Here is an 11041-nt window from a genome sequence, read left to right as displayed (position 1 = left end):
CAGGTTCAAGAAGATTGTTTAGAGTGACAAGATAAATTTTTATAATTACAATATTTTTTAATCAATTTACATATAAATTGATATTATTTTAAAAAAAATTATCTTGAAAGTACATCTTCAACATCAAATTGATGCATTTAAAAAAATTAATATTTTTTCATGAATACTTATTTCAAGATTTGAATTAAGAAAAAAAAACCTCTTTAACAATTAAATCAACCTAATATTAAGAATAGCTTATATCCTTTAAGTCATACCTCCACATTATTATTATTATTATTATTATTATTATAACCACCACCACTGCTGCTACTACTACTAGTATTATTATTATTATTATTATTATTATTACTACTACTGACATTACAACTACTGATACAACTATCATCATCTTCATCATCATCAAAAAATTAAAACCTTGAACTTGATTTGAATGATAGAATTAAAAACTAAAAAAATATTGACAAAAAGGTCAAGGAAAATAATAAGAAATAAAAAAGGGACCAAATTGAAATTATTATTATTATTATTATTATTATTGAGAAAACAAAAAAATCATAAACTTGATTTGAAAGATAAAATTGAAAGTAATAAAAAATTTGAGAAAAGAACAAAGAAAAAAAATAAGAAATTAAAAGAAGGATCGAATCGAAACATATTGTATAAATTGTAAAAAAAAAAAACCTTTCACAAAAGGAAAAATAACCACAATACTAAAACCAAAACTAAAAAGACTAAATTTGAAATATTAATAACAATAAGGATCATGATGCTTTTTTAAAGGTAGGAGAGAGAAATAAAAGGGGGAAAAAAAAGAGTCATCAACAATAAACCAATCATATTTTGATTACATGCGCCACCGATTTTGAAAGTGGAGATATCGAGGCATCAAATGATACGGTGGAAGACCAATTTTTACCATTAGAAGTCACCGCACGTGCCGTTTAAAGTACACAGCAGCTCCCACACACTGTCGCGTGTTGTGTACGCTCCGACAACTTTCTCAAAATAAAAAAAAAAACTATTTAAATATTAAAATACACCACTACCCTCTACCAAACAACAATAATTTAAACTCAAATTTGTTTATGAATTAAATTCAATTTCACATGTGATTTTTTTTAAAATTAAAAAGCTTACACGCTACTTTGAATAGCCAACACACCCCTTTACACCCTAATTCATGTTTTAACATCTAAAAAAACCCAAGATAACAATGGGTGAGCATATCCCTTTATCACTTTATCCAACTTATTTATTTATTTTGTCAGAAAGCCTACTCGACATCGTTTTAATCCTGCTTCCATAACCCAAAAAGAAGAAGAAGAAGAAGGAAACACACCTGACGTATCACATTTGGTCAAAAACAAGAAAGGGCATATTGAAATTTTGAAATGTAAATTGTGTAGGAGAGATTATTATTGAATCTTTAAAATCTCCACTCTTATCATAAACCTTCCTTCTCAACTACACCCTGTATCTGGTCTTTTCCTTTCGGTCCAGTTTATGCTAAACTCCAACTTGGTAAATGTTTCATTATCTTTTCAAACCATGTCAATTTTGGCTAATCTCTCTTTACCGATACTTCAGTTTAATCCCTTCTCTTATCTAGAGCATCTTTTGTTCAATCCTCAATGAATTGGAACAGTCAGGTCAGAAATGAGTGCAGCTGAAAAACTCATGGTAGCGGGGGAAGGAAGGCTCAGCCCTCAGAGTGGAGATGATGCCACCAAAATCAAGAGCTACATAGCAAATTCTTATTCATCTTTTTATCACAGCTAACACGTTTTCCTTTCACAAATTCAAATTGTAGCACAATATGATTTCTTTTGCGATCAAAACAAGAAATTTTCATGGACTACAATGACAAACATTACAGATTAAGAGCAACATATATTACAACTAAAACAATTCAGATTTAAACCAACAAAATACGAAGAGCAGAAGCTAGTTTGTTAGAACAACACAGATTACTACTACGAGACGGCAGCAAGTTGGCAACTGACCATTTTTAGAGCAATTCTCGGAAAAAATATCTGCTCATTCCATTGCAAATTCTGCAATCAAATGATCAGTGATAATCATCATCATCATCATCAACAATGTCGTCTTCTTCTTCATCGCCTTCTCCTCCTTGTTCCCCCTCCACGTCATCATCAACAATAAAGGCCCCTAGTGTCTCATCATCTTCATTAGTTTTCCTTGCAGAAACTCTCTTTGTTTTTGTATCTTGACGTAGTTTGTCTCGTCCCTTTGATCTAGTTGAATATTTTGGTCTGTCAACCTTTATTATTTTTCCAACAACCTCATCGTCTTCACTCTCACCACTCCAATCATCACCATAATTATCATCATTCCCTCCAACTTTCTTCTTCCTCTTTCCCCTCCCATTTTTCTTTTTTCTCTCAAAACTCTCCCCACCCTCACTATCTTGCTCAGGTTCCTCAAGAAACCAATCCCAGCTCCTTGCATCTTTTATCCTTTGCTTAGGATAGCAATCCAATTCATGCCCAATCACAAGAAATCCAAATTCTGCACTTCCAATATAACAAACATGCTATCAAACATAAAACGCACATCATGAAAAGTCAGCAAGCAAATATATCAATATCTACACCTCAAAAAAAGAAAAAGAAAAAGAAAAGAACAAACCTTTAACAGGGTCAATCTTCGAAAGATCAAATCTTTCAGAATACCAATTTCCACTGTCACTCTCTTGCACCCTTCTTCCTCCAATTCTCTTTTTCAAACGGAACCGAACAGGGTTTTGACTTGAAATACAGAACCAATCACCAGCTGCTACCACACCCTTCTGCAACCTTCTAAATATCTTAACGTTTTCTTCACCACTTCGTACGCAAATTGGGTTCTTTCCTACAACTTGAAAGGAAACCGTTTGGTTGTCGTCGAGCTCAAATATAACGTGACGACGAGAAACCCTTCGGTCTTTTGTGTTAAAACCACAGCCTCTTCCAAAGACGGCCTTTGAACCTATTCCCACTTCAATTTTCGACCCCTCCTCTCCTTCTATCTCCATTTTTGTAATTGAGATTTGAGAGAAGGGTCGAAGCCGACCCTACCGTACAATAATGTTGTGGTCTGGTCAAGGTTGAAACGACGTCGGTTCTGTTCTTAAGGGCGGAATGACACGTCGTGTCCGATGCTGTGTTTAGATCACTTATCGTTTTAGAAAGCGATTATTTTCATGAATGACACGCCGTACCAAACTGATAATAACGAACCGTCGTTTTCTGTAAGAGAAAACACACACGGAAGAGAAGCACACGTCGTTGCTCCGAAGAGCTGACCCTGAAACGACGTGTCTTATTAGATTGAGAACGAATCGTCGTTTCGTCATCCTCGTCAGCAAGAGCAGCGCCATTGAAGCAAGCAATCGCTCCGTATCTCTCCGATTCCTTTCCGGTAATTTACTTCCCTTTCCGGTTATTGAATCTGCGAACTTTCTTCAATCTAATCATTTACGTGATTGACTGTGGAATTGGTGAGCTTTTTTTTTTTTTTTTTTTTTCAGCTGGTTAGACTTTACTAGGTCAGAGAAAACCTAATTACCTAATAAAATTAGGTTTTCAAAAGAAATATAATTAATTCGGGTTTTTTTTTTCCTGTCGAAGGAGTGAACTTTCTGCATGATTGTGTTTATGTTTCTTCTTATTATTCGCATATTTTTCTTTTTAATTATAAATCTGTTATTTGTGGTGGATTTTGCAGAGTAAAAATGGACCTTGAGTTGAAGAGAGTTCAAGAAGCAAGGCGTAATGATTGTAAAAAGGTTATGAACTATATAAATTCGATGGATTTTACTAGTTTGGATGATAAAGAAATTCGTACAATGGTGATGATACGAGAATTAGGTAATGGGATTGTTAATCGTCAAACGAAACTGGTAAGGAAAGTTCTTCACTTGAAGCTCGATTTTTCGTTTCATTGTGTAGGCTAGTTCTCATTATGCACTCTGTTCTTGTGAATTTTACAGGCTACTGAAGATGATGTGTCTCGGGTCTTGAAGATCAGCATTGAGACTATGGTGAGTTTTCGTTTATTTATTAGGGCCGTAGTTGTGCATGGTAAAGACGAGGCTGGTGTTTACACCGTGTTCAGATTCGTCTAGTTTGAATTTGATTAGGTGGTAATTTACATTCATTACAAACTTTTGGATAACAAATACTTCTTGGGCAACAATTTTTTGGTGAATGGTTACAACAAAAATTGTGCAGGTAGGGGAATGCAGAAAAATAGTTGATCAAATTAGTCTTACATCCTTTCACGACTTCAATGCACAAGAGAGGAAATCATTGACAAAGATTTCAGAAATTGCACGCTGGATTATTGCTAAACAAGGTTCTACAATGAATCGGCATAGGGATATTAATCAAGTGCTAGAAGGGGAAGATAAGCTAGCTGTTGGAATGATTGGATATGGTGAGATGGATATTGAATTTGGAGATAAAGAAGAGCTGGCCATTGGTGAACTCAGTGTCCTGCAAGACAACCACAGTGTTATGCAAGATAAAAATGAGGTGGCAGTTGGCCAGCACAATGACTTGCAGGATAGAGAGATCGCTATGCTAGATAAAGAAGGGCTGGTCATGGGTGATCAGGGTGACCTGCATGATAGACAAAGTCTTCTAGTAGATATAGAGGGTGTCGTCATTGGTGAGCACAGTGACCTGCTGAACAGACAAATTGTTATGGGAGATAAAGATGGTTTGGCTGTCGGTGAGCACAATGACCTTCAAGACAGGCTGATTTCCATGGGAGATGAGGAGGGTATGGGTGTTCGCAACCTGCAGGACATAGAGATTATTATGGAAGATAAAGAGGGGCTGGTTGTTGGTGAGCACAGTGATATGCAAGATAAACATGTTGACATGGAACTGGGAGAACCAACTCGAGAGCCAATTTCCTGGCCTCTGAATGGGGAAATAACTCTAGATTGGATTTTAAATTTGATGGAAACCTTTAAATGGGCTTCGTGGAACAAGTCACTGTCAGAGTTTGCATCTATCATGCCACTCTTTGTGGTGGAGGAATTGATAACTAAAGCTTCATACATCCTATGCCAAGAACCTAATTGTGTAAAGATCCAATGCGACAATAATACCGAAGTGGTTGTAGTTGGTGATCTACGTGGGCAATATCTTGACCTGCTTAATATTTGGGAAAGTGTTGGTTTACCCTCTGACAAGCAGCTTTTTGTTTTTAATGGAAACTACATCGATAGGGGCAAATCAAGCTTGGAATTGTTTCTTGTTTTGTTGGCTTGGAAGGTAATTTCAGATCATTGTATATTTCTTGTACTTATTGTGCTGAATCTATTCAAAATTTACTTAACGGAAATGGTCTAAAAGTTAGCTGTATACACTCCAATTTTCGAATCACAGTGATTCCAGACTAAGGTCCACTGTGATTCAGTTCCCATCAACATTTCTCTTATACGTTAGATATCAGAGAGGTAATTAGCATGGTAATGTGCTTATCTAATTGGTTCCTTTTGTTACTTGGTAAGTTATTACATGGACAGTTTTTGGAAATACATTTTTCCTTGCGTGCCTCATTTGTTAATTACCTGTGTTTTTTTTTTCCCTGTAAAATAAATGATGGGAAAATGTGTTCACTTACATTTTTATGATGAATGCAATCACTTCTTTCGTACATTGAAGGTTAAGTGGTTTTGTTTGCATTTTCATTGCTTTCCTTTTCAATGTTTAGGCCTTCTTGCCTCATAGGATTTATTTGCTGCGTGGAAATCATGAGTCAAGTGATATCTCCGAAATATGTGGTTTTCTGAAGGAGGTAAATCGCAAATTTCCTGAACATGGCCAAACTGTCTACCGAAAATGTTTGAAAGTTTTTGCAGAACTTCCTCTGGCCTCAATAATAGCAGATTGTGTTTATACAACCCATGGAGGGCTTTTCCGGAGTGAAGGAATTACTTCATCACAAAGTTTTGGAGAAAATGAATTGCAGAACGGCAATGGAAACAAAAGTGGAAATAAAAAACAAAAGATGACTACCACTTTATCTTTGGGTTCTTTGGATGAGTTACATCAAGTAAGCAGATTCGTTCATGATCTGTCAGCAAAAGATGCTATTTTGACTGATGTTTTATGGTCAGATCCAACAACAGAATCTGGTCTTACGGAAAACAATAGAGGTGATGCAGGTCTTCTTTGGGGTCCTGATTGCACAGAGGCCTTTTTAGAACATTCCAAGTTAAAGGTAAAAGAACTTTTTTCTCTCTATCAATATGAGCCAAGGGATGAGTCTTTTTCTTCTCAGAGACAAAAATCTCCTCACTTCTGTCTTTCCATGTCTTTTCCTGCTAAATTCCACTAAGAGGCAAGATCCTTTTAATCTGAAAGATACTCTGATAGGGCATTCTTAGTGAAATCCTAAGTTTGCCGCTAGAACCCTGCTTTTTGGCTTATCTTTTTCAGAAATAACTAATCTGAGTTCATATTAATAAATGAGATGGTTTTGCTGCCTCAAGGAACTTAATAGTCTCAATCTGGCATACAATCAGTTCCTGGGTTTCACTTCTCAGCATTTTCTAGCAGTCTCCTTGACGAAACCTGCCATTGACCACCTGTAAATGCTTCAAGTCCTTAACTATCAATGTGCCTATGCTTTCATCAGTGTCTGTCAGTCTATTTAATGCTTCCAGTATTAGAATAAAAGAAGTCAAAGATGAAACAGGGTCTCCTTTTGAGAACTTCCTAGAGCTACTAAAGAAACCCTTTATGATGGATTCATACACCAAATAGGAAACCCGGCTATATTCAAGATCCAACCTTTACCTTTATGTACTAAATCATGCATATCATTTACACAAGCTATCATGATCTTACAACTTCACAAGTTTGCAAGTATTTCAAGTGTTTACTTCATCACATCTGAGTCTGATATTTGCCAACAATCTGACAAACCTTTTCTGTAAACAAAGTAGGTCAAATTTCAGCCTTTAATTTTCCCCCCTTCCTCTGTTTTTCTGTCTGTCTATAAAAGTCATATAAGTTGAGGTGTTAAGACTGGATGTGATTTCTTGGTCCTACAACAGGTGATTATAAGGTCACATGAAGGCCCTGACTCGATAGCTTGTCAGAAAGGTTTCAAAAATATGTTGGAGGGCTACAGCACAGATCATGAAGTAGAATCAGGGAAGCTATATACCCTATTCAGTGCCCCTGATTACCCACAGGTTTATATTAGTTTCTGTACCTCACTTTTTTTCACGTTTCTTCTTTTTTGGGTGAAAGTTCAAATTTATTGAGGGCATCCAGGTTGCTTAGACCTTCAGATCATATAATCCCTTTTATCAGACTTTATTGTGAGATCAAGTCATCCGTATGTTTTTATCAATGAGAAATTTTGTATGCAAGTACCATCATTGAGTGGAGCATGTGGGAGTAAAAAATGCAGCAGGCACCAAGCTGGTTTCTTTTAGATTATTTAGTAACCTTGTACACTTGTTAAAACATTCTTATGTCTAAAGCCTTGGAAAGAAAAGAAACTTGAAAGCTTTTTCGTCTTTAAGTATGACCCCGAAACCAAGAGCAGAGCTTGGATCTGTGATGCTATGGAATTTCTTAGATGAATATTGTATACTATAACAGTCAAAAGGAATTTGCTAAAGCTAATAGCCCATTGGCTTTGGCGATGATGAAATTCTATAATGAATTATGAATCAAATGTATCTGTTGTGCATACTTTTGGATTCTTTACGTTCTAAAATTTGAAGATGCTGTATTTCTAGGTTGGTCGTTCGTGCTTGTCTTTCTTGTGGGTTTGTAACTCTGCTTATCAGATTTCTTTTTCCTTTCATATATCCTACTGATGGACTTTCTCGAAGTAAATGTTGATCAATCTGCATCTCTTTAAAAGAAATGAGTCTAATACACTCCTTACAGTTTACCTTTAGCTATGGTTTAAGTGGATAATGAGAGAATTTGCAGTTAATATTTATGCGAGACAAAATTCTCATATTTTTTCCTCTGTAATGTTTTTTTCCTCCCGAATGTATATTGGCTAATACAGAAGTTATACCTTACTTTTAGCCATGGTTGGTGTATTATGCAGCATACAAGCAAAGATTATAAAAGTAAAGGAGCATATGCTATTCTGAAGCCTCCTAATTTCGATACCCCTGAGTTTGTGTCATTTGAAGCCAGAAAAAGACACGAGGTATGGATCTGGCAAGGACAAAATGGATACAGGTGTCTGAAAGAATTATTTTTTTGCATGTTGCATTAACCTTTCATATTAGTGTGCGACTTGTCCAGCATATGTGCATTGGCTTCTGGGTACCTTTAAATTTTTTGTTTTTGTTTTCTTGATGTGCTCGGGTAAAAACAGATGGTTTGAATGAATTGTCTCATTCTATTTTTCGCAATTTGCTCTTATGCGCTTATTAAACTTTTCATTAAATCCCCATGATTGAAAATCCTTGAAAGTAAAGGCTCTTGTTTTGCTTCCATGAACACTGTCTACAGGCATCAATCAAAGCCATCTCTTTTGGTCAACAATCAGATTCTGCTGCCACAAGCTCTGGAACTGACATTGGGGCTTCAGGGATCTCTACTTCCCCATCTTGGATTATTTCGTTGGCAGATGATGTGGGCACACCAGCACAGATTTCAGAGGCTTCCAAGGTGGAAAGATCACCTCTCCCTTCAGACTTACAGGTAACTGCATTTGTGGGGTTTATTCATTTAGTGTTTGAGATTGTGGTAGTGATTGTTTTTCAAAGTGTTTTTTACTTGGAAATGCATCAAAATAATATATTTTTTATTTTTTAAAATTAATTTTTGACTTTAGCACATCAAAACAATCCAAAATCATAAAAAAAAAAAAAAAAAGTTAATTTGAAGGGGAAAATAATGTGTTTGTTTTTGTGTTCAAAAAGCACTTTTAAAAATTTTTGAAATTTTTTTCTTTGTTTTAAATTAAATTTTTTAATGATTTTAGATTGTTTTGATGTGCTAATATCAAAAATAAATTTTTAAAAAATAAAAAAAATATTATTTTGATGTATTTCCAAGCGAAAAGCATTTTAAAAAATAACTTCTACCACAATCCCAAACACTACCTAATCTGTATTTAGAGTTGTAGTCTAAAGCAAAGGTTTTGATAGTGCAGGAACCACACAAGTCTAATTACGAGTACCTTTTAAATCTCATTGGTAGCTTGAAGAAAGAAATTAAAAAGAAGGTGAGACACTTTGATTATCCCTCTCATATTGTAGTCATTCTGAAGACTGACAAGAGATTATTTTAAATAGGATGATGAACTTGATGATTATAAGCGCAAATACATTTTGCAAAGCCCTTCTCCTGCCAAGTGAGGAGTACTTGGAGCTGGTTTCTCAGTGCAGCTATTTTGGTTTGGATCTTTGGGAGCTGAGGGTAAAGTGCGCAGGTTGAGGGAGCCAAAATAGTCTCTTCAATCCTGAGCTAAGCAATGAAGAGAGTTCAAGGCAAGGATGGTGCTTATGAAACTGGAGGGTGCCATGATAAGATGCGATGCATTGACAATTTCCCGCCTCCCAAAATGCTCAAATCGATGAATGATAATCTTATAGTTTAGGGTAATATTTGTGAAGATATTAACTTATGTATCTTTCTACTGTAGTTCAGACTCCAGACTCGATGGATGAACAGCCAAATGAATCCAAGTTTATCAGAGTTGAAGGTATCACTTTATATCTTTGATTAATCAAAGTATATTTGAATTCAGGTATGACTTGTGTGATATCTCTAAATATGAGGTATCCAATTGGTTTGGCAATAATAATTTTCCATCGCTAACTAGGTAAGGTAATGTTATCATGTTGAAGTAAACCGGATATCGCCTCTGTATAAAGCAAAGCATGCATCTCTTATTAAAATTTCTGCAATTTTACACAAATTCCATTATAAGGTAGATCAAGAAGTTACTCTATTCAGGGAGTTGCATGCTTTAGAGAAACAAAATTCTATTTGGATCGGATGGATCATTTTCACCACATGGAAACTGTATTGAAAAAGACTAGAAAGGTGTGTGGAGATAAATGCTTCATGAGCAGAATCAGAAGGGAGGTCTCAATTTCTAATCAATAGTCTACCTATCATACTACTTATGTAATACGAATTACTTTACAATATGCTCATCCAAATATGGTGAATAGTCGGCCATAGTATGTTAGAAATTTGTTTTAAAACGAACAAATTTGAGGAGAAATTATAAGTGGGTTCCTAACAACTTACAACTTTATTAAAAAAAATATATTCTTTAACAAAAAAAATAAAACAAATTATGGGTAAATAAAAAATTAATTTTAAAAAACTCTTGGTTGATATTTTTTTTAACCTAATTTCATATTAAAAAAATACAAAATTTTCTTATAGCTTATATAATACGAAGTTGAAAATTTAGATGGACACGTAGAACATCAAAGTTTTTAGAGTGAAGAGAAATTAAGAGAAGCCAAGCTTGGGTTTGCTATAAAATATTTATTTGGTTCATAAATAATTATTTTTACTTGTATAATTTGTTTAATCAATCCATGAATGAACAATCTGAATGATAACTTCACACTTCCTGAATAATTTTATTTTCTAAAATAAAAATGTTTGGCTTATCTGACAAAATCTATAAGTTTTTTATTTGTTTATCACAAATTATTAAGATAAAATGGCAGGAATTAATTATGCATCAATTATGATTTCAAAAATTAGTATAAAAAGGGGATAGAAGGAGAGATGTTATGCATACCTTGTAATAGCTATTTCACCTTTTTCTCTAATGTTTTTTATTTTTTCTATTTAGCTTAGCTTTTCTTACCCTTTTTCCTTTTGTTTTAGAGTTTAGCTTCCAGTCCATTCTAGATAAATTTTGAGTTATCTTATTCTTTTGGTTGGCAACCTTTTAAAGAAAATGTATCTTTTAAAAGTTTAATTATTAAAATTCAGAGATATTATTTATAACAAGATTGTTTGCATTAATTGACAAGCATTTTAATTTTAAAATAAAAAGAGTTCAATCC

General features: G+C 34.5%; 2 protein-coding genes across 2 annotated transcripts; one reads left to right on the top strand and one right to left on the bottom strand.

The window, feature by feature from the left end:
• Positions 1–1724: 1724 nt before the first annotated feature.
• On the bottom strand, positions 1725–3097 carry LOC18094819 (uncharacterized). Its single transcript, XM_006369189.3, has 2 exons — positions 2653–3097; positions 1725–2532 (listed from the first exon to the last, which is right to left on the bottom strand). The coding sequence occupies exons 1-2, from the start codon at positions 3035–3037 to the stop codon at positions 2072–2074; spliced, it is 846 nt and encodes a 281-aa protein (XP_006369251.1). The 5' UTR covers positions 3038–3097; the 3' UTR covers positions 1725–2071.
• Positions 3098–3343: 246 nt separating this feature from the next.
• Positions 3344–9752, top strand: LOC18094818 (serine/threonine-protein phosphatase 7 inactive homolog). Its single transcript, XM_024585928.2, has 10 exons — positions 3344–3502; positions 3732–3904; positions 3995–4045; positions 4236–5288; positions 5731–6240; positions 7079–7219; positions 8098–8202; positions 8511–8702; positions 9157–9228; positions 9299–9752. Exons 2-10 carry the CDS (start codon positions 3737–3739, stop codon positions 9359–9361), a joined length of 2355 nt encoding a protein of 784 aa, XP_024441696.1. The 5' UTR covers positions 3344–3502; positions 3732–3736; the 3' UTR covers positions 9362–9752.
• Positions 9753–11041: the final 1289 nt, after the last annotated feature.

This window comes from Populus trichocarpa, chromosome 1, assembly GCF_000002775.5.
Source record: "Populus trichocarpa isolate Nisqually-1 chromosome 1, P.trichocarpa_v4.1, whole genome shotgun sequence".
Lineage (NCBI taxonomy): Eukaryota > Viridiplantae > Streptophyta > Magnoliopsida > Malpighiales > Salicaceae > Populus > Populus trichocarpa.
Note: the sequence above shows the minus strand (reverse complement) of the source record. Positions and strands in the feature narration are given on the sequence as shown.

Excerpts from the sequence above, each read along its gene's own strand:
- LOC18094819 (XM_006369189.3), bottom strand. The coding sequence starts at position 3,037 with ATGGAGATAGAAGGAGAGGAGGGGTCGAAAATTGAAGTGGGAATAGGT. Across the intron at positions 2,533-2,652 it reads GAAGATTGACCCTGTTAAAG|AATTTGGATTTCTTGTGATT; the intron begins GTTTGTTCTTTT and ends TTGGAAGTGCAG.
- LOC18094818 (XM_024585928.2), top strand. The coding sequence starts at position 3,737 with ATGGACCTTGAGTTGAAGAGAGTTCAAGAAGCAAGGCGTAATGATTGT. Across the intron at positions 3,905-3,994 it reads TTAATCGTCAAACGAAACTG|GCTACTGAAGATGATGTGTC; the intron begins GTAAGGAAAGTT and ends TGAATTTTACAG. Across the intron at positions 8,703-9,156 it reads CTCTCCCTTCAGACTTACAG|GAACCACACAAGTCTAATTA; the intron begins GTAACTGCATTT and ends TTGATAGTGCAG.